At 44.3% G+C, this 23819-nt stretch overlaps 1 protein-coding gene across 1 annotated transcript; it reads right to left on the bottom strand.

The window, feature by feature from the left end:
• Positions 1-813: 813 nt before the first annotated feature.
• On the bottom strand, positions 814-23055 carry LOC137913772 (lethal(2) giant larvae protein homolog 1-like). Its single transcript, XM_068757406.1, has 24 exons — positions 22975-23055; positions 21014-21111; positions 12763-12844; positions 12522-12682; positions 12110-12256; positions 10156-10318; positions 9879-10014; positions 9244-9298; positions 8695-8849; positions 8361-8581; positions 7363-7430; positions 6795-6969; positions 5776-5880; positions 5090-5382; positions 4678-4828; positions 4304-4442; positions 3889-4202; positions 3505-3696; positions 3369-3441; positions 3169-3283; positions 2745-2809; positions 2106-2241; positions 1939-2021; positions 814-918 (listed from the first exon to the last, which is right to left on the bottom strand). The coding sequence occupies exons 1-23, from the start codon at positions 23053-23055 to the stop codon at positions 1943-1945; spliced, it is 3204 nt and encodes a 1067-aa protein (XP_068613507.1). The 3' UTR covers positions 814-918; positions 1939-1942.
• Between the last annotated feature and the right edge of the window lie 764 nt (positions 23056-23819).

Below are 23819 nucleotides of genomic sequence, written 5' to 3'. Positions count from 1 at the left end.
GGGTTAAAAATACCGGTGACCAAAGCTCTGCATCTAGCCAATATTACCCAGAATGCACCCATTCACAGAAACTTCCCAAAAAAAAAAAACAAGAAGCCATCTCCTGCGTGCATCAGAGAACATTACACCCATCATTCGGCTGGCCTGCCCCTGCCACACTTCCCTGAGTCCCACTATTATCTCTGCATGTTATGAAGCAACGTCAGCCCAAAACCTCGTCCTTCACCTTCAGCCTCTTGTCTTCATGTTGGATCACTGACCACAGCGTTCTTTTCATCGGTCCCGATATGACTTTGAACTTGAGTAGGCAATCAACTCTCAAATGCTACCTTAGAGACCGGTGTCGTACCTCCACAGCTCCACGTCACCGTCCACCTCCTCGTGACGCACCAGCCCAATGACAGATTTTTGCTTGATAGGAACAAAGAAATATTACCCAAATCTCCAGTCGTAAATACGTCGTACCTTCGCCTCTCCCTCAACAGCTGGTTGTCTCCAATTTATCTTCTCTTCCCAAATTCTGTTTGCTCTTAAATTATCTTTCGTCAAAATCGTACAACTCTAATATCTTAAAGCACCGATCATTACAGACGACCTTCATTATCTCAGAGTAGACCGCCAGCAGAAGAGTCAAGGAGGATCAAGATCGGGTCCGTCCCGGCACCATGCATGTGCATAGACCGCCTCCGTTTGCTGTGAGAAGCAATGTCATGTCTCCAAAGTGGATAGAAAGATTATGATTCTCCACCACGAGGAGTCTCTGCTGCTGTAGTCCATGTCCGTTTTAGAAGTACGCCCAGCTAACAGGAGGGGGCAGGGTGCTGGTTGGGGGGCTCCACAGTGGGCTGATGGAAGAACGCTTGTGGTCCAGCACTGAAATCCGGTCCATCCAGGCCACTTGAACCCCTCCCTGCAATGCTTCAACAACAATCAGGAGACAGTTTTACATTTGGATAAAGACCATTTTGTAGACTAGACATCGGTAACTTAGCTCAGAGCAGTCACACCAAAACCTGCACTCAAATAAATTTAATATTTTGCTAATTAAATATATTTTAAGTCTGCTTATTATCTATCCTAAATGTTTGGTTTCATCTGGAAAAAACAACCTTTCCCCTCTTTTATAATTCATATACCAGTACATCAATACATAGGGCAGATTTTGCCGATGTCTTGTATTCTAAAGAATAGCTACAATGATTTAAAGCTAACAAGGAAAAATAATTCTGGTTATTAATCTCATAGGAAACAAACTGTTGACATGCAGTGTGCATTTTCCGACGACATCAGCAGGGGGTAGCAGAGAATTATAAAATAAAGGAGAGTCCTGATGGCCAACAGACAAAGACCAGAAACTATTACCTCTTGATTTATAACTGCTGTGACTAATGATTAATTGTTCATCCCCAAGCTTCAGCTGTGTTTTATTAATGATTTGTTTTTTGCAAGAGGTATAGTCACATTCTTTTCTTTAATGTTTCTTCAACAAAATGACCAATGGGTACGCGCTGTTAAAAACTGTAAGGAGCCTCACAGTAAACAGAAGCTGTATGTCTAAGAGTAGGGCCAGTCACAGCTTGTAAAAAAAATAAAAAATAAAAAATAAGAGGCTAAAAATTAGATTAGGTTAGAATACAATGCAAAAACCATTAAAAAAAAAGACCAACTCTGAGCTATTGTTAATGAAAAGGTTTGTCCAGCTGGTTTTTCCAAAACAGATAGTGGAGGGAGAGACGTAGAAGAGAGTTTGTTGTTGGAATGCAGCGAATACTCTCTGATGTTTGCACTCTGGACCACTTCCATTAGAAACAGGTGTGTGTGTGTGTGCGTGTGCGTGTCCACATCCATTCCCCAGTAGTGTCGTAGCAAGCATGAGGTCATGCATCTGCTCTCACTGGTGTATTTGCGCGTCTCCGGGGAGTCCTGTACATTTCTCACCTGTTCAGTTGATGAGGATGCCGGTGGAGCGCTCCTCCTCCTCTTTAATGTTCTTTAGGTTATGCTCCGCCTCGTCCACAGTGCTGCACACACCAAACCCGCAAGTTACTCCTGCCTTAAAAGGCAAAGCCGCATGCGACTGTGTGCTTACAAGTGTTTTTGCCTACGTCAGAAAATCCCGGACATCTTCCACAGTCAGCTCTCCCGTGGAGTCGAGGGTGAGGTCAGCACAGCTGAGGGGGGAGTCCAGGGGGGTGTCCAGGATGGGAGAAGAAAGGGCACTTGGGGGTTCTTCTATTTGGCCTGCCAGGGAGAAACCATTATCCATAATGCAACTGGGTTTTCAGGTGTATCATCCTAGCAGAAGCTAAGCTGCCCTCGAGGCTCTGGTCGTCGTCTGGCCAGCAGCGGTTTGTCAGGTCTCATCGCTACAACCATATTTGTTTTTTCATGGTTAAAATATTTCACAATGAATGAATCACTGAAAAGATTCTGGGTTTCCTACATGGTCTCTTGTTTAAGCCTGAGTGCCAGGTGAAAGGCCCACCGGGACGTAAACAAACTCTGCTGCGGTCTCCATAACAACCAGCATTTCCTGCCAAGGAAGGAGGCGCAGAGGCAACTGGAGCATGCTGAATGGTTGTCATGGAGATCAGCGGGGGGGGTGGCAAGGCATCCATCCAGTTTAAGAGGTTCAGAGAGAAAAGAGTGATGAAGAGGGAGAACAGACAAGAGGAGGGAAATAATTGAGAAGGAATAGAAAAACCTGTGTGTGTGGGGGGGGGGGGGGGGGGGGGGGTACCTACCCTCAGTCTGACCCATCTGGTTCTTGTGGGTTCCGTTGGCCTGCAGCTGAGTCCCTGTGCAGTCACTGCAGAGACACGTGAGCATGCAGCATTTGTTTTGGCAGCAGACGGAATAATACTGAAGGAGTGAAAGCATCATTTCTTCGGTTTCAAATGTAGCTCAGGGCCTCCAACTGGTGGTAAACCATGACACAGCATTACCAACACTACGTTTAGTGGTTCCCAAAGTGAGGTCCTGCGACCACCACCAGTCCCTATGGGTTTACCGTGCCCCCCCTGGAAAATGTTGCATATCAATGAGCAAAGAAAACCCAATTCAACTCAATTTAAACAACCAAAAGCTGAAACAAAGTGCTAAACATAAATAATCATTAAAAACAAACAAAAATGAATAGTTGCAGTGGCCTGCGCGAGTGTGTGTTACCTGGCAGGCATGCGCTCTAATGGCCGGTCCATCTGAACAGAACAGAGCGGCTCAGTTAGGACTTTAGCGGAGAGAGAGAACCTCTCGTACTCTGAGGGAGAGATCAGGTAAAACCCTGCGTACGAAAATCAGACACTGAAGGTCACAGAGAGAAATACACCTATCAAGTTTGTATTCAAATCAAGCGTTTTGTTCCTCGCCTTGTCCGTTCTTGGTGAAGACGCAGGACGCAATTCCACTGATGTCTTCTTTACGGATGCAGTCGTAGCGCACCTGAGTGTGCACAAAGCGTCAGAGGCCCAACAGAAAGTTACGTCATGACTACCATACTCCTACCTGTGGTCGAAGTCCAGGTATGCTGAAGAGGTGCATGTCACCCAGGTTGGTCAGGCACACCAGTGCGTGTTCGCTGTAGTCTTCCTGAGCCGTGGAGCTGAAGGCCACCAGGGCCAGCTTCCTCACGCGACAGCCTTCGTGCGCCGTGAGCTTAAACTTGGTTTTTGCGCTTACCTTCGGGAGAGAAAACACCTGCAGTGACAGCAGAGTGAAAAGACTGGATTAAGATCTGTGAACTGATCGGGCTTGCTGCTTGAGATTCAACCCATCATGGTGACTTTTAAATACTTGGGTTAAATATTAACCAGTAATGTAAAAAAAATACAAGAAAGGAAAGGACTGTAGAAGAAATAATCCCCACGTTGTAATACAACGCGTCTTTACCTTCAGCTGTTCCTCCGAGGCGATCAGGACAGAGTGAGCGTTGGTCATATCCGGTGCGATGGCGAGGTCCTGGGATGCTTCATACGGGTCAGGTAAAGGCTTCCCCCGGCCATCCAAAACACAGATGGACACGACGGGGGCCCTGTGCATCAGCTGGATCTCCTTACCCAGCAGCGCCTCTACATGCACGCTGCCCTCGCCTGCGCCGCCACGCTCGCACACTCGCCCCGAGCCCACGCCGGGCACTTCCAAAGCGTAGGCGTACACGCTGCCCGAGTTGGTTCCCGCCCACAGTGTGGGGCCATGATGTGTCCCTGGCGGATGGGGAAATGGAAACGTTGGATCGAGGCTGTATTGTTCCCGTCAGAGTTTCATCAGCACCTCATTAATTAGCTCAACACAAAAGTACACACACCATCGCGTAAAAAGGTGTCAGCAAAGCAGAGGCATCGGACCACGCCAGACAGCGAGTCGTCTGCCGACCGGGGCTCGATCCGTCGCTGTACCGGAGCCACATCTTCCTGCTCCGCCAGAGCAGCGTTGGCCTCTTGGACCTGCACACAACAACAAAACCCAAACTGAATTCAGCAGAGGAAGTCCATTTACCTGGAATGTGCAGTGACAGCAGGATGCCGGTACATTGTACAAATTAATACGCATTTTGTGTTATATTAAGTCTTACACTTCTTACATTGTCTATATTAGTGCATCAAAGATATTTTTTTTTAATATTTGCAAGTTTGTAAGTTCAATTCTGGAACATGTTATTGTTAGATTATCACCACTTACCTTGCTGGTTGGCGTGGTGATGGTGCGTTTCTTTCCGGACACCCTGCTCTTGCGGATGCGTCTGAAGCTCTGTCTTAAGGACTTTTTCAAGGACTTAACTCTGGACAATGGGCCCTCCATTGCCAAAGAGTCATTAGGGTGAAGGGTACACCTACGAGTAAATAAAGAGAACTTGGGTAATGATTTTTGGATCACTTGCGAGGTCAATTTTTCTGGCCTCGATTATAGGTACTACTGTAATAAATGTGTATTCATGAATAATCCAGAAGAGAAAGCACAAAATTCCAATGCTCAGAAAAGGTGAATAGTAATAACAACTAAAGTTTTTTTTTGTCAGACTCTTGTTTTAACTAAGAGTAAATACACAAGAGGAGAAGCATAGATTTTATAACAAACACTAAAGAATATCAACCTGGCCAGCACTGCGTTCCTTCTGTGGTAATCAAAAAGGCCGAATCCATGACTGGTCCCGAAGGAAATCAGGTTCCACTCTGCATGCAGCGCCACTGCTGTAACAGAGGCCGGGGGAAGACACTGCACCAGCACCAGCGGCTGAAAGCCGGGAGGGAAGGGAGCCGGTTTCAGGCGCGGCTCCAGCCGGTCGTGGCCCTTCCAGGTGAAGCCCTCCCTGTCCCTCAGCAGGTCAACCACCAACACGTCCACCAGGTGGTCTGAACGCTCATCACTCAAACCCAGAACAATCACCTGCAGAGAGAGCGAGAGAGAGAGAGAGAGATATGAACATAAAGAAGATGGATGGATGACAGGAGGACAGAACCACTCATGGACTTCTAATCTGGTCATTATGAACTCAAATCCATTTGATCCAGTCATATCATCGTAAACGATCAGTCGGCTTCATCTCCTTCAGAGGACATATAACGCGTGTCCATGTAGTTAACATGAACTGTTGTATTTGTATATATCATGTATTTGTTGATTTGCTGCTGCTAGAATTGATTTTAACCAACAATAATTTTGCTGCATCGATTCTGATTTACTGTTTCTTTTTGTTGTGATCAAGTTTGCAGCCACCGTGGGCAGCAGCTACACCCATTATTGATGTGTGTGTGTGTGTGTGTGTGCGTGTAACTGTACCTGTCCAGCAGTTCCAGCCACTAACAGCTTGTTGCTGTATTTGCACAGAGTGATCTTTTGGATGCCGAGCCTGGGGTCGTCACTGTACGGATCAAAGCAACCCACCTACAGACACACACACACACACACACACACAAACAAGCTGGTATTCTGTAAACGCACAGAAACACTTGAATCAGGAACAATTTTGGACAAACCAAGCCTCACTGTTTCTGCTGTGTCATAAATCTCTGATGTGAATTGGAAATATGAAAATGCCTCCCATAAGTTCCCCACCTTCCCTTATTTCTCTGCCAAATACCAGGAGAGCCCTCGATTTCTCTCTCACAGCAGGAATTCCAATAGAAATCCCTCTCACATGCGAATCGTCGAGGCAAAATAAAGAGTAGGAGACACACACACACACACACACACACGAAATAAAAGACTGGACTGATAGGTCTGGTTTTCATTATAGAGGGGAAAAAAGGGGGGGGAGGCTCTTCATCACATATGAGGGCTGCATTCCTGAACATGCAACTCTGTTACCACAGGAGACCGGAGGAAAGGTGGGGGCAGTGGCGGAATGAGACAGGAAATAAAGCAAAAGGAGAAAGCATAAAGCTTGAATTAATCCAATCTTAACATGAATGTTTTATCCATTATTGATTGGCATCTGTCATCATCCAGTGAGTTCATAAATTCAGTGTTTCGCTTCCCGTCAGCGGTATAGCCACTCAGAATTGCTCAGCTAGATTCCCTCGATGCTGGATCGTCTGCATTTCCGCACAGAAAACAGGCCATTTAAACAGAATCGGACTGTGGTTCCTTCAGAATCAAGTTTTATTAACAGGAACAACGGGGTGGGACCAAACCGATGAAAACAACCAGATGAGAAAATTAGACCGCAGACGTACTTTAACAGCACTGACTGTGTGTCTAAAGTACATTGTTTCTTTTCACAAAGCTTGTAAAATGTGATCTTGGGACCAATCTCTTCAGTTCTTATTCTTGCTTCGTCTCCCCTCCTCAGGTCTTACTTTTCTGAAGGGAGGCCATTCCTCCTCCTGCTGCATGTCGGGGTCGTTGCTAGGGTCCTGCGGATCGTCGCTAGGGTCGCAGTCAGTGTGGAAGACATTGGCAGTGCTGAGTTTGTACAGTGGAGTAAGAGCAACCCCTGATGCATCCCAGAAACGCACAGTGCCATCTTCATGTCTGTGGGGGGGAAAAAATATTTAAACTCACGTCAATTTCAACCGCTAGAGTTTTCTGAATGATGCCTGGGATCAGGGTATCGACTGTTAAACAGCCACCATGTCTTGTCGCCAAAATGGTACACAGAGAACATAGTTCTACAAAACTGTAAAAAATAAAATAATTATTTATTGGTATTTCTGTGCAAATTAGGCCTCGAGATGGCTCTGGCTGAAGGGAGCAGATCTTTCAGTTGCTACTAGAACACGGACCGGGGTCTGATCCACCCTGGTTGTCTGGGAAACGGCGCATGATGCTCACAAGACCGGACACAAATTTGTCGGGTTTGTGTTTGAAATAAAACTGAATACGCCTGCAGTGTGGGCTCAGTGTTAGTTTGCGTTGTTCAGATACCCTGTCAGCAGCAGCTCTTGTTGTTTGGGCGGAGGCGCCAGGTTCGTCCCTCCGCATATGGGCCAACTCTGCACAGACAGACAAAGATTGGTGAAACTAATAGAACTCCCTCATATTAAAAGCTGCAACAGACATAATTCTTAATCCTGTTAAATGAATGAACTCAGTAAAAAATATGCTGCTCTCAATAAACACAGGCAGGCCAGGCAGAAACACACAAAACTCAGTGCTCCTTTCTTGGATCTGTTCTGCAATAGTGCCAGTGGCTCTGGTTTAGCCACACACAGAGATGATTTAAGGGCCTACCAGTTGTGTGTCTGCATGTTGGTCTACCCTGCTATTGATCAAACAGCTGATTCAAACCACAGAGCCTTTGCAAAGCCTTTAACTGCCCGCACCTGCTCTTAAAGTTAGCACCCTACCGGCAGGCTGACGGTCGCACTACTGGCAGATGCCTCGTAGCTGTTCAGCTGCCGGCCTGCGAGTCACGGCATTCACTTAACTGCATTATCCTGGACGCGGATCAATTTCATAATTTGGGGAATTCAATTGACTTCTTCACCATTCGCCGTACATACAGAGTATAAATGAGCCCCTGACATGACACCTGAGATAAAATAAATAATCTGAAAAGTAATAAAACTGTGATGATGCCGATTAATGGGTGTGAGATTTAAGTTCGGCGATTGACCGTACTGGAAGGCACATTCAAGCTAAGATGCTGACATCCAACTGTCAGTGGTGACTGGATGCCAATCTAATATACTGCTAGCATCACATAGATCACATCAACACACAGTCAAAAGTAGACCAAAGACTGATTCATGACGCGCTTTTCTTTTTCTGCTATGCAGGAGTGCATTGGTTTTATAGCATCTTTGCAATGTTTGTTCGTCATTGAAGGGAGTAAACTTCGGCGAGAGGTACCTCAACATGACAATCTAAGCATTCAAAGCTGCAGAGAGCTATGAAACAGTTATCGCAGCACGCTTTCTCACCCCATGTGCATTTTGTCTGCCTTGCTGTGCTTTGCCAGCGTTCACAAGCCTCTCCCACAGTTTGGGGGGTACACTGGAGACGTGGAAGGAGCAGGTGATGGCTGAGGAGTGAAGGGGAGCCAGGTAGGGATTGGGCAGTGAGGACCAGCCAGGGTTCTGTAGGTCAATCACAACGAGCTCCTCTTCCAGCAACACCACCAACGCAGTCGGGTCATCGAACTCTGCAAGGACGGACACAAGTTTAGACAATGTTATGATTCCGATTGAACACTTGAAAGAGAAAGTTAATACTTGAATCAAAGGGAACCTATAAATACATATCATTAGAGCGCACCTTTATTTTGTTCGACACTGTGAACGGTGAAGAAGTCAATGACTCGGGAGGTAAAGTCCAGAGTGACGTGGTCTTTGTCTTGTTGGATGGTCAGACAGTGGCGGTCACCATAGCTGGCTCTGGGCATCCCTCCGCTGTATAGCAACACTGGAGAGCTGGAGGGAGGGGCACACAGGAAACTGTTCTTATTCATGTTAATGTTGTTGTCCAAAAGAAAAGGGAATGACTGTTTCAGATAGTAGGCGTCATTATTTTTATTTTTAAATCAATATGGAACAGTGCATGCTTTGAATTATGAAGACAAAAATGTCACACAGTTATCGGGGTGAAATTTAGACTGTAGATAACGTGTTGAGTTTGGTGAAGTGAAGATGTATAACTTGACCGGAACTACAGACGAAAACGAATTACGGACAGAGACAACAGAGTCTCTGTCTGTAAATTTAACTTCAGAGGGATGAGAAGAAAAAACTATGAAAAAAGAAACTACATTTACTAAAAGACGCAGTTTGTCCAGAACTGATGTCAATCAGGATCAAACACCCCTACCCTGTCTGTTTCGTCCTCCACAGGATCTTGTTGATGGCCTTACAGGGAAATGGCCCTGTGAAAGACAACAAACACATATTATAGAGAGTAAACTCACAAACAACGCAGCAAAACTTTAGTTCAACGGAGGGAGAAGGAAGAGAAACACTTGGATTGAGCGAGAAAAAAGCTTCGTCTTTTGAATCGATATTCTAAGATGAGGATATTAAAACCATCAGTCAAATTTGGTCCATATAGTGGCTGCTAGCTGGCGCTAACGCGCGACCCTTGAGTGTTCGGCGAGGTCAGGATCACACACAGCTTTATTACTTCATTATTTTGGATTCTTAAAAAGGAAAGATTGTTTGGGGGAGTGGAATTGGAATTAAACTATAAATATTACAATCTAGCAATCAGCCAGTCTTTATTCTGAGCCATCATCATGTCAGTTTTAACCATAATAGTGAGTCAGTCAGCAGCCATGGTTCATTAAACTGCCATCATTCACAGCATCGGTCTTCGGGGATGAACCCCCCCGCCTCCACCAGTCCTGGATGGCACTGTGTTTAAACACGATTCAAACACAAGGGAGGGGTGGTGTGTGTGTGTGTGTGTGTGTGTGTGTGTGTGTGTGTGTGTGTGTGTGCGTTTCTCACCATAAGGTATGGTGGAGGATACGGGTTGATGATTGTAGGTGCTGCCGTCAGCGACAGCCCATACGGCGTAACCACCATCATTATGGGAACTAACAAACAGATTTCCAGAGCGTTCCCACACCAGGCTCTCCAGTTGCTGGACACACACACACACACACACACATACACATACACACACCCTTCATTAAACAATATGAAAACATTCTTTGTAAAATCATTACATTTCAGGAAGAAGAAATGTAAGTGTACACGAAACTCTGCTCAGTAAATCGCATACCTGTTTCCCAAGGAAGAGCTGCTCGGTGTGGCGGGTGCTCAGATCCCATAGGACCACAAGACCCCGGCTGTAGCCAACCAAAATCTTCCCCGGCTGCTGAGGATGTTCCTGAAGAGACTCTACAGGCCCCAGTGATTTCCCACATCTGTAATCATCTGGCAGGCTGGGGAAACAAAAGATTAGTCATGAGAATACAGCAGAAGGCTTTTTGAAAGCCAATGGGCTATGAATTACATATCAACAGTTCAGAACTAGATGAAAGGATTCGCAGTGTGGGAGCGCATCATGCTGAAGAGGGATGAATTATTAAAAAATGTATACATTATTAATATTGAGAATAGAATAGAATATAGAATGTGCACCAAACGTTCCAAGGCTCCAGACTTCAAAAAGGAAAAAAGAAATCAAAACTGGAGCTGAACCGCTGAAGCTTGGGATCTATGGAATTTTATGAGGAAGCTTTGGAATGTAGAGCAGAACACACCCTTGAAATGTCAGAGGATTCCCTCGGCGAAAGACATGGATGAAAAGCCAGCAGAAGAGGAAACGGCAGTGGGAGATATGAAGAAAACAAAAGAGATAAATAAAGGAGGAAGAAGAGGGCATTGAAGCTTTCAGGGCTCTAGCTATAGATGAGGAAGCTGCAGATCATCCCAACACAGATGTTCACACACACACACACACACACACACACACACACACACACACCCTCCTGACTGCTTTGGTAGTGGTCACTGAGGAAGATCCTCTCCGGAAGCACAGAGGCGGAAGCATTACCAACAAAGCATTCCATTGTGTCCATTTCGCCTTTCACAAGTATTTTTAGGGATTCCAGCATCCTGCTACCGAGTCCTGGTGATGAGCCTCTATCCATGTGTGTGTGTGTGTGTGTGTGTGTGTGTGTGTGTGTACGCTGGAGATTCAGCTGTAACACTTCCCTAACCGGAACACTGATTTGGCAGCCTTTACAAAGCCTCACTGTCTGAAACCTCCACTTCTTCGCACACACACACACACAGGGCAATCATAGAGATCAACCATGCACACACACGCCAGCCTTATCAGGGTCCTTGTAAGGCCTCAGTTGTGCCCGCTTCCCTACACAAGCCTGGTCTACGAGGGGTTTGGCCAGACAGTCACACGCGAGATTGAAGAAGAAACAGGAGCTACGTGATACGCTGCCAGCGCACCAACAACGGAACGCAGAGACAAAGGCCCTAGCATGAAAAACAAACATGATGGGATGCGCGTTTGTTTATTTTATGGCGATCTGTCCTCGTAACACAAAACTGCAACTTCTCTCCACAATCTGGGATAAACTTGCACTGCAATTTCAATAGGGGAATAAAATGTGTATGTGCTCTTGCAAATTGTTGCAAAGAGTGGAATGAGATAACTTTATCAGAATGTTCGTTCCTGTTCGAGAAAATGTTTTTTATATTCTACAAAAGAAATCATATTTGCAAAGATTTTTGCTTTTTGAGCTCATTCTTTTGGATATGTCTTGCACTGCTTTTCATAGACATTGGCATTGAAATTGCATTTGCAGATTTACTGTACATATGGAGAGCAACAACATCCCATGTCTATGAACTTAAGTTATTTTAAAACACCTTAAACTTAAATTCAGTGGTCTTCAGGGTTACGGTTAATGCAACAAATGGTGTATTATTTAGTTTGACATAAATTGCAAGAAGCCAATTTTTCGGTTTCGCAGTATGTGATACCGCTTGCTTCCTTCCTCTACTCTCTGTGTTCAAGAGCTCTAACTGTTCTTATGTTCCCTGAACCACATGTTCCAGACCTGCCTGCACAGCTGGAGCTGTCAGCAGAGGAAACTCAAGAGTTTAGTTTAAAGTCTGAGACAAGATAACATGAGCAAATAAAACATTATTAGGCATAGAAATATAAAAACCTAATTAAGTGACTAATGGCTAATCTAAAACAATCATACCTCTGTGTGATCTGATCCTGGAGCAAAGTCTGGTTTTCCTTCAGACACAGACTAGGCATCTCCAGGAAGTACACACCCCCTCCTTCTGCTCCAATGCAGAGCAGGTCACATGACCTCAGCAAGAGGAGGACAGTTACCCGAGTGGCACTAAGATGGAGAGGAGGTGTAAGAATCAGAAGAATTAAACTGTCATTAATTTTAACAAAAGAAAAATTAGAACAAGTTAGCACTTCAGCTTAAAGTCAGCCTTTTTGTTCTACATGGAGCTCAAGCTCAAAGGTCCTCCAATGACCATCAAGTTAGGAAAGGCAGTGGGACTAACCACTCCTTCAGGAAATGCCGTGCTTTTGAAGTGAAGTAAATAAAAAAAAATATAGAAAACCTAAAATGGCACTAATAGGCTCGGATGTACCTGCAACTCTCAATCCCCGGTCTTCCTGGAAGGCTGTAGCTTCTCAGTTCCTGTAAACAGACCACGCCCTCTTTCTTAACCCCGCCCACCTCCCGCTGGGTGCTGGCCACCAGCTCCCACAGGTGGATCGAGTTGTCGTCCAGCAGTGACAGAAGGCGGCCCTGTCACACAGCAAGGTGAACCGAAGCATTCTCTTGAGTAGCCACTTTCACATTTAGAACACAAGAGGCATTAAACTCACCTGTCCAGGCAGGAAGTGGATTTGTGTGACAGCAGCAGTGTCTTTGTGAAGCCCTGTGAACTCCACTCCAGGGGCGCCATACCTGCAAGGGTCAGGTCAAGGAAAGCGTACTAATGTTTGGTCAAGTGTCATTCTGCTTTAACTCAAATATCAAACATGCTTGGAAATGATCATGTTGGCCACATGGGTTCCCCGTTATGTTCCACGGGTCGAGGAACATGACTCGCTTGCATATTAGTGTAGTCTGTTCAAGAAGCTGACTACCCGTACAGGGCTGACACAAACAGCCTCACACACACCAGCTGTAATGTAATGAGGGGACTCTCTTTTGAGAACCTCTTCATCCTTCAATGCTTCTTAGTTTTAAATAGCAACAGAACTAAAGCGTGTTGCCTGGGAGGACGGAAGCCCCAACATTTAAACAAACACGTCTACGCTGGCAACCAGAAGAGACTCGTTATCCCATCACCGAAGAAAGTAGAACACTATAACAAAGCTCATAGCAATTACCAAACAGCAGCTGACGCACATGCCCAAAACCACCACTCTGTGTGCGTGTGTGTGTGTGTGTGTGTGTGTGTTTGTGTAATCACCAGCTATCTTGACAGTCGTTTATTAGTCAGCAAATGAAGCTGAATTGATGAAATAAAAGCTACACTTAAGAACCGTGACACCGTAGCACACGTCATCTACACAAATAGACACTTGCGAGCAATACTGACACACTATTATTTATACAAGTAACATGATACAACATAGAGAAAAAGAAAAATAGGATATTTGAAGGGCTTTTTGTGTTGGTATTTGAGCTGTTTTTTTCAGTTCTCAGACCACCTTTGTTTACATTATTGCATACAAGGTAAATAAAAGTAAATACTTTTAATATCCTTCTATTGTCATTCTTTTCCAATTGAATAGCACAGACTCTTTCCTGTTCCCTGCATGTGCAAAAGAATTGCATACATATCCCCTCTCCTATCATGTTCCTTTTTCCTGTCCAATCTCAACCAGTTATATTCAAGAAGCCAGTAATTTATTTATAGTTTCTCACTTTCTTTAATCACCTCTGTCTTTAACAGGTCTCTATTTATAAGAAAGGTTACAAAAGTTTGCTTCTTTGTTCAAACCTTCCATGCCACCACGCCTGGCTTTTTACCCAGCAGGGGTCCAGAAAGATTTAATTCCAGCATTCCTCAGCTGTCTCCTTTCCCTGCTCTAAGTTCCCTCCTTCAGGTCCCACTTCATCTAACTCCATTATGCCCAATTATGATTCTCGGGCAGAGAACATGTATGCCTCTTTTTCTCAAGTTAAATCCCTTCTTATTCCCCAGAGGCCCAGCTGAGTGTTATATACTCAGGCATTCCTTTTGTGTCGTCACTTCCTGTCCCTGAGTTTTATTCACTGTTGCCTCAGGCAGGTGGAGGATGGTGTGAGGGGAACGTTTACTCATAGGTCACGAAACATCCAATCCAGATAGTCTTGGCATCTCTGTCTACCTCTCAGAAACAATATATAGCATTTCATGCCCTTAAAAAGGAAGTTATGCACTTGGCCGAGACATTTATCAGGTGCTTAATGACTCACAGCGTCTGTTTTTACTTTTACTCAGTTTTGGCTTTCTAACGATTGCTGGCTAACTCCTGTGTCTTATAGTCTGTCTTATAGTTTCACCACCATCTCCTATGGCTTCATATTGAATGATAGGACAACTTTTCATCTGATTCCCAGCAACAAATCAATGCAAACACAACTAAAAGGATGATTGGAGTGAACAGCCAACATGTGTGAATCAGCTGTGTCACAGGGAGATGGGGTGTGCAGAGTTCATGCCAATCGTACCGATGATGAACGATGATGGGAGGGGCTGCTGTCCCTCCAGTTGTGTGAGGCGGATAGACAGCAGCGGTTTGCGGTCGTGCCGAGACGACCGTAGCGCCTTCATCACAATTCTATGAAGCGCTTTTCAAAATGTTAAGCTGGCTAAACAAAACAGCGTTACAATATAAATTAGATAGTACTATAAAAGAGTCACAGGAACACAACGGTGTGAAATGAAAGCCTTGTAGATACACTGGTAGGTAATGTTACTGCCGTATTAATTTAGTTTATTTGCAGAATTATTTTGCTAATTAACATTCAGGCTGACGGAAGTATTTGACAAATTAAAATCTTTGACTTCAGCGCCGTCGTTTGAAGAATAAATATTCCTGAGGAGGGACTGAAAGTGTCCCATAAAGATATACTTAAATAGAAAACATGTGGATTACAAAAAACATGAGATGCAAGACAGCACAGCAAACACAGAAAGACGGCGTCTTCTCCCAGAGTCCAGACAAACACGAGAGAAGAGTGTAACACCAAAGGATACAAGCGGTCAGGTCAGCACGTCGTAAAAAGCTGAAAACACCGACTCAAACTCGTTATTCAACGGCCTCGATCCAATTTAGATATAAAACCAAAAGCTTTAGTACAAGAAAGTAATAAAACCAGTGAGACAGGCTCCAAGAAAGCTCTTGAGCTGCGTGTACACAAGATTTGATGCAAATGCTCAGGAGTTTCATTTAATATCACTTTCAGTAACACATTTCAGCCTAAATAATTGAGCAACCTGTCGGACGACGATCTGAGTGAACAGATCAGGGCAAAGAAACCTTCATCGCACGAGCAAAGATTTGTTGCATTGCTCACCAGAGAACCCAGAAATGTCTACAATAGAGGCAAACTGAGTCGTAATCACTGAATCACTGTCTTCCTGTCGCTCTCTCTCTCTCAGACGCAGACAGACACACACACACACACACACACACACACCAACATTAAACATAAAACACGCGAGCAGTTGCCCGGTGATGCAGAGAGAGAGACAGCGTTAGCGGGGATAAAGCGATTTCACGGTCTGAATACAGACAAACAGAAGGCATTGTCCTCCACGAGGACACACCAGCAACAACCAATAAACCCTCACACACACACACACACACACACACACACACACAAATCTGATACAAGTTACGGGGGGGCAGGAAGGACAGACCACTAGATCCTGTGATGACCGTACAAATTGACCACACGGAAATAGAATTAGATCTTCAGAAGAAAAAGTCAGAATTGTTTAAAACCAACAATAAACATAAAATGCTACGAGTCAGAATCCAGACAACAAATAAGTTTTTAGTTTTAAATCTTTGAGCATTTTTCCTCCAACTCCCCGTCTTCCTCGCACACAAAGCGTCACACCCCTCCAGCCATCTGGCAAAAGCAGTCAACAACAAAACAAGCCAAACAACTCCACCCACCAACTGGGGAAACAATCCCGTCTCATTTGCATCCTCTGTCTCAACTAGTGGCTCTCCGCCTCCCACACCTCCCCCCTCTGCCCCCCCCCCCCCCTTGGTCAGTGCACACACTCCATGAAGATGTACCTGACTGAAAACAGCAACAGGACATGCCCAATTTATCTAGAGCAGCATGAGCCTCCATGGTCCCCAGAAAACAAATCCTCTGGGCATTGGTGCTGCCACGATTTTGCCTCCACACACAATTCGTCTCGTCAGCATAAACTTCCCGCAAAAGATGAGTTTAGACAGTCAAACTTCTCTTGGTTTTTTCAGCACCAACATTAGATCAGAACTAGAATTCATTTGATGCTTCTGCATATACAAAAATCATAACATTGTACCACCTCAACATCAGCAGGCTAGGATTCTTACTGTTCTATTCAAACCACAGCTGCCCATATTGTTAATTCTACTGCGATGACAGATTGTTAGGTTTAGTCAGCGGGGAAGGAAGCAAAAACAGGATCCGATTAAAGCATGTTTCCATTTATCTATTTAATACGCCACCTCACTTCCCAGTTGTTACCATCATCCATATCTATATAAGCAACCTGAAAATAAAAACCTACTGAATTGTGATTTGAGTGTTCACACTGCAGTCGCATCCGGAAGGGAAAGGTCATTTTGACAATATTATGTTTTTGAAGAATATGCAGTACCGGTACTCTCTTTCCCTGCATTTTAGTCATTCGTTCACGTGAAATCAATCCTTCAGGAAAGCTTTTTAACCCTTATCAATTCTGTTTTTAATTTCTCAAGTTGATGAGTCCACACAGCCTCTCGTTAGAGCAGAGGCTCAAAAGAAGCCAAAGGGGAAGGTGGTGGATGTTTTTAAAGGTCCTTTTATTCTTCATGAATATCAATGAGGTTCAAGATCTAGTAGTCACAGGACAGAATGTGAAAGAGATAAAAACAGAAATAGAGATGTTGGTGGGACAGAAAGTATGCAAGAGGAGCGACCAAAACAAAAACACCCCAGACAGTGAGCTGTAGGAGAAGACATACAACACTCCATACGACAAAAACAGGAGCTTAGCATGAAAACAAATCCGTGCAACTTGTTGTAAATACAAATCTGGCACTAATTAGCATGGGAGCACTTAAGTAAAGGAAAGTGCGTGGCCCAAACAAGCACATTGAAATACCTGGTAACCCCAACCATTTCACCACAAAATACAAAAATCTGCTGACATCGGTGCAGCCAAGCAATTCCGGATTCCTTCGCCTCAAGGAAGAGGCTCCACATTTCATGCCATGAAATAGGGAAACAAAGATTAATGTTCAATTTGATCAATATTATACATGTACACTCTGAGATTGCTAAACTGGATGACTCCCCAGTGTTTAAATACCTGGTACTCATGTTCTGCGTACAAAAATGAAACTGTAGACACAAGCAAACAACCCTGGTCATCGACAACTAGAACGTGAAGAAACACGGCGAGGACACATCCAGCAGGATGTCGCACAGACAGGAGAACTGGAGCTCACCCACAGACATCCACATCAAAGTGCTCGTGTGGGTGTAAATATTAGCTCAGTTTCCTTCCTGCTGGATATTGATAGACGTTGCACGGTTGGATCTTTTTCCACATGAGGCAAATCTAACGGGTTTGGATTCAAACCACGCTATATAGCAATCTGGCTTTTTCCCCCGTAGCCAATACATCTCAGCTTCACACTTTTAATATGCTCCAGTCCGTGAGCAGTTCTCATCCCAAGCAACTCGGTTGGTTGACGTGGAAACCAATTCAAAAGCTTCCTTTATTAAGACTAAACTCATCAACAAAGCTCTTACTCACCCATCTGCACACACACACACACACACACGGAGGGTCAACCCAGGCCAACCCAACATGCATTCTTCGACAGGAGACAGACTCCATAAGAATCCCCCCCCCCCACAACCTCCATCGACATGCACATATGAAACTAGGCAATACAATGCCCCCCCCCTTCTGCCGAGCCCCAGCCTGTGGTCGATCGGAGAAACTCTCAGTTGTAATATGATTCTGCCTTTATAAACACGAAGGGAAGGAGAAGCAGAAAAAACAAGTGAGAAACTCGAGCAAGAAGTTCAACGTGAACGCGTGAGGAGCGGAGAGCAGGAGAAATCGCGCCAAGAGCGAGGACACGAGTTCAAACTATTGAATAAGAAAAATGTTCCACTCCACAATTCACAATGTTTTGGACATTTTATAAACCAATAAAATAAATAGTAAAAACATAATAAAATAGCCATGAAAATCTGGAATTTAAACTCGTACTGTATTACTATTAGTCTGATAGTTATTACAGAAAGAAAAAAAAAGATATTTTGATGGTTTTCTTCAGGATTAATGTTTAGAAAATCCATTCAGTTGGACTCCACACTGAATCGGCAGAGTGTCAGATATAATTCTGATACTGGCTGCGAGTCTGTAACATTCTGGATCATTAGACGGGTTGGATCCAGATCACACTTTTGTTTCCGTGATAGATCTTATGGTGAAGTTTTACTTCATGCATCTATGAAGGTAGAAGGTAGAAACCTTGTTGTTGGCCCAAACAACAGGTCAGAAATGCTTTTAAACAATTCAGGCTCTAAAAGATTATCTGGATCGCCACCAAAGCCTAATGGATTGTTCTTTGGGCCACACCCTACCGCTTCGTAATATAACATCTGTTCTAACGTCAGTAATCTTTCTAAAAGACAAAAAAAAACACAGTAAATTACTTCCTCGTGCTATTTCAATTTCAAAGATTCTTTACACTCCATGAACAGAGGTAATATAACTTTTTAGAATCCTTTGAATTAAAAACCAGGGGATGCTACACTGGAAACCTTTGGTGGATCCTGAGACCAAGGATAGGAACCACCGTTCAATGCAACGACAGTTTAAAACAAGATGCTACATGTCTGTATATTCCTGCAACAGGATTCCCCTTATAATCCTGACTTACATTTTCCACACATTCTTCGAGGGATACATGTGCTGACTTCCACAAAAATCCAACACCAGCTGGGACCTTGTTAAAAAAAAGCTGGATGACTAGTCTGAGTTTTGCATGGTCGGTCACTTTGTTCTAGGAGGGATAGCCGTTAAGTGGAGTTATTTTGCCCTCTTTTCCGTCTCCTTCACACTCCCTCGTCTTTACTGCCTCAGTTTATCTCCATCTCTCCACCTCCTCCATTTCTCCAGCCATCTATCTCTCTCCGTGGTGCCAGGCACCACCAGTCTCTGTCTCTGAAAGAGTCCATTCTCCGGGCCGCTGCATCTGCACACAGCCACAGCCAGTCTCCTTCGCACCCTGTTAAACACGCACATACTGATTAAGAAGCCATACACCACCTACTGTGAGCATATCCTCAGAGACAACCACTGGATTCATATGAAAATGAAACACGGAAGACAAACGAGAAAATTGCAAACATCCAAGCGCTTAATTTTCTTAAGATGCCGGTGCTTGACCAGCGCAGAATAACGGAGAACAACAAAGTGGCAGACGGCTATCAGAGACGCTGGTCTGTTATTTATTACAACGTAGTCATGACAGAGGTGGGTGAGAGATAGAATGTCTCAGTGCTCCGTCAGGCGGATATTGCACAAGCAACCAGGCTGCTGGAACTTCTGACACGACTGATGCGCTGAGCCAGATTATGGTTTTGCCTTGATGCCTCTTGTGAGCCAAACATATACTCATTTTCAGAGCAGCTTCGCTCAGCCGGTCGCTGAACCAAAAAAGACAATCCTATACCGTCTTTGACCCAAAACGGGTGTGGAAATAAAGAGGCATTTCCTCAGAGGAAGGAATCCTTTGCTAACAATGTTTGTAATGTTTTTGTTTTTCTCATCACGGCTCCCTCCAGCAGTTCGACTGTACATTAACAGCAGTGACCTGGAAGCGGTGACAGTATGGTGAAGGAGGGAGAGCACAGCGGCGTGATGACGCACTCGGGTGGTGACCAACCCTCACTTTGACCATGTTATCTAAACCACAGGAAACAAAATTACACTGAAATTTAGTGAACCTGAAACTGCATCCGTCTTGAGAAAATGCGTTGACGCTGTAGAGTAATTCAGACGGCGACTTCATCAGTGTATGCGTGATCATTTTAATGTCTGCCCTTTGGAATAAGTGCAGTGAAACTAAGGGGTTGTTTACCAAAAAACAACAATGCATCTTCCCACAGACACCGAGAGCACACCCAGCAATACGCCATGGTACAAATACCTTAGATAAGTGGTTTTAGAACAGTAGAATATCCCAGTGAGTCATCAACAGAGCAGGAAAGCCCATGAAGGGCCAAGAAATGCAAACAAACCTTAACTTGCACAAAAGCACAAAACAGCGAGGAGCTTTGCATACACATTTAAAAAATGAATAACCCCTGCATAGGAAATTAGATTTTACACCAAAGAACAAAACCTTAAAACAGCCAGACAGGTGTGCATCAAACCCAAAGCGGAAACTGGAGTACAGATTAACAGAGCAAACGTCTCGTCTCTCCCAGCCGCCGGTCGGGACTTTTCGGATTATACTTGTCCTGCAAGTCGAAGACAGCTGGATTATGGAACGTATAATCAACAGAGACTCGGGTGCAGAAAATGAGTCTTTACAGTTTCGCCACGCATTAAGATGATTTGATGAAGTACCGTAGTGCATATTTTATATACAGCTTTGTTGTTATCGCCACTTTAGGATTCCACATACAAGGACTGAATGCAAACTCATTCACTGTCGGAAGTACAAGCATTTTTAGTTTTAAACAAATGACATGCAGAGAATTTATTGTTTCAAAATGACTGTTTTGGTAAATTTGGATTTATACAGTTGGGTCATCGGAAAAAAAATTCGCTTACGGCCTCGCCTCTCTGTGACTGATGGGGAGGTTTCTGTTGCACGATCTCAATGACGACAAAAAGGATACACTTTGATGGCTCCTGACTTTGTGCCGATGGCCATAAGTTGCAGCTTCGGATCGAAAGCCAAAGCACTGGGTTGATGAGGGAACCCATGCTCCACAGTCTATGACAGGGGAGGAGTGGAAAAGACAAAAAGATCAACAGCTGATACCAGAAGACAAAGGAATATGTGTGTGGGTGTGTGTGTGTGTAGTCAGTGAGGCGTCAAAAAGGGGAAAACGCCCTCCGTAAAGTTAGGGGAAGTTTTTAAGAACTCCTCATGGCAGCGACAGGGCTTTATTAAAATACTCCGCAGACTACAGTGAAGAGGATTAATGCGAAGTCAGTTTTTCCTCTTCCTCTTGCCGGGAGAAGACAGACGGCTGGGAGAACATTTAAAACAGAACAGACATTTTGTTTACGCCTCAAACTTGTCAAAAGCATATTAAAAAGAAACGTTTTTGAAATGAGTTTCTCGAGCTCTGGACTCGGATGAGATAAAGCATTGATTTTGTTTATTTTACGCAGCAATCTGCTCTCGGATGATTGGCTAACACAGGAACAGAGGCGGTAACATTCCTTTCGACAGACCACCTCTGTGATAGTTGTGGCAGCTGGAGGACACCTTTAAAAAAAAAAAAAAAAAAAAAACATGTCACAGTGCAACAAGCCGTTTATGGACTTCAGTCACGACGCACCATTCAGCTCGCCTCAATGTTCAAGTGTATCGCATCCTAATACTGTCAAAAGCATTCACTAAATTTCATTTGAAGCATTGATTTAATTTAAAACGTTAACGCAAAAATGACACAATTTTGTTTGTTGCAGCTACCAAAAGAAGACTTGGTATGACAGTGTTATTTGTTATAGGTTAGTCAATAAAATATACTTCTTTTTTTTTTAACCAAACAAATCATCCAAGAAAATACCAGGTAACGAATTAACTAAAACCTGATCAATCAGAAAATAGTCTGCCAAAATAAAATTGGGTTCATTAGCAGGCACCAGAAAAGAGTAAGAGTATTGGTGAGGTTGTAAATTTTCACATTGAATGCATTTCAATTTGCATCATTATGAGGAGAACATAAATCGTTGCATCATTGCATCCAGGAAGCGGCACACGCTGTGGGGATGTCACTTTAACCAGCTGCCTCGCATGCCCAATTAAGCAAGAACACCTATATTTGACTTTGGAAACCTATTCTAACATCTGGGAATCATGAGATCACAGCGTCATAGATGCATCAATTCAGATTATTCTTAACCTGCATTATCTCAGGCATATAAATTGGTGTCTAATACATATTTCCACCTCCAAAAACTACATAGACCCGGATTACGAGCTGCATTAGTAATCCAAATATGAATCCAATCGTGCGTAGCGGTGGGTCACTTAGCGTCAACCAGTGCACATCAAAGCACAACGTTTGGTCAGTCCTGCTCTCTTTGAAGCTTGCTCCACTTTTTGGCCAATGACACCTAAACCTGAGTTCATGACCGCTCAGCCGGTTTCTCTTTGCACAAATACTCTGCATACGCTGACAGCCATTTTTGATCAATATGGGTCAATCACAATTTAAACTAAATCTCCTTAATCTGGAGATTCTCATCATCCTCATCCCTGACATAATCTGGTGTTGGCGTTAACTACATGTATCAATTCGGGGTTTACGTTGCTCAGACACGTTCCCGTGTTCTTGTTGCGGGGTTCTGGTGGGCCTCGTTTGGGTGAAAGCCAATTAACATGCCCTAATAAGAACCGCACGCACGCACGCACGCACGCACGACCACAAATACAAACACGCAGCGGCAATGAGCAATCAGTTCACAGCTGAGGGCTGAAATGGGACTGAAGCCGGAGAACCAATAGAGGAAAAAAAGCTGCAAAAACGGGATTTGAAACGTTGTCCCGTTTTAAGATAAAGAGTTCTGGGGCACAGTTAAAGGGGGGGGGGGCAAAGCCTCCCCCCCAGTCCCGTTACTTTACCTTGTTGAAGGCGAAGAGCTCCCGTTTAATTTTCTCTCTCTGAGGGTCGGTGCCCTGCCGACGAAACCTAAACTTCATCATCTTTTGGGCCGGGCAGGGGGCCAGGCAGGGCCGGGTGGGGTGGGGTGTGGGGACGGGGACGGTGCGGTGCGGTGCGGTGCAGTCGGACGGTGCTAAGCTAGCTATTCAACTAGCCCATGCAGGCTGAACGCGGGGCTGCGACGCTACCGCTGCTGCAGGTTGCGGCTCTCCCTCTCTCTCCCTCCCGGTGCTGTTTGGGTCGCGCTGGGTTTGACCGCAGACCCCGCCTCTTCCCGGTTCACACGGACCTAGACGTCGCTCAGCCAATGGAAATCTGCGAGCAACCACCCAGGAACGCCCACACAGCCGGGGAGAGAGAGAGAGAGAGAGAGAGAGAGAGATGCTTGGTTTGTAGCAAAGAATGCGCCGGAATGCACGTTTTATGTTTTATTTATACATTTAAATGTATTGCTGTTTAAGATATTTTTATAAGTATGTTTTTGTTTGTGTTCAGTTCTTTAATAAACAAATTCACACAATCTTTTTTGCTGCAAACTTTAATGCACATTTACCACATCCATGAATTGTGTACAACATTAATTTACAAAATATATATAAATCATGATCATCATTTCAATTAGTGCAAATTGCTCACTGATGTGGCCAGTGTCTTTGATCCGAGAATGTGTTTCTCCTAAAGATAGTGCCACTGTTCCTTAAATTCATGACAGGGAAGATAATATTAACGATTGTATTTTGTAGCATTAACAAATATCCAAATCTGAGACATTCTTTACTTTGCATTTTAGACACATGTATATATT

Source organism: Brachionichthys hirsutus, unplaced genomic scaffold (genome assembly GCF_040956055.1).
Source record: "Brachionichthys hirsutus isolate HB-005 unplaced genomic scaffold, CSIRO-AGI_Bhir_v1 contig_853, whole genome shotgun sequence".
NCBI classification, from domain to species: domain Eukaryota; kingdom Metazoa; phylum Chordata; class Actinopteri; order Lophiiformes; family Brachionichthyidae; genus Brachionichthys; species Brachionichthys hirsutus.
The sequence above is the reverse complement of the archived record's forward strand: the minus strand, read 5'-3'. Positions and strand labels throughout refer to the sequence as shown.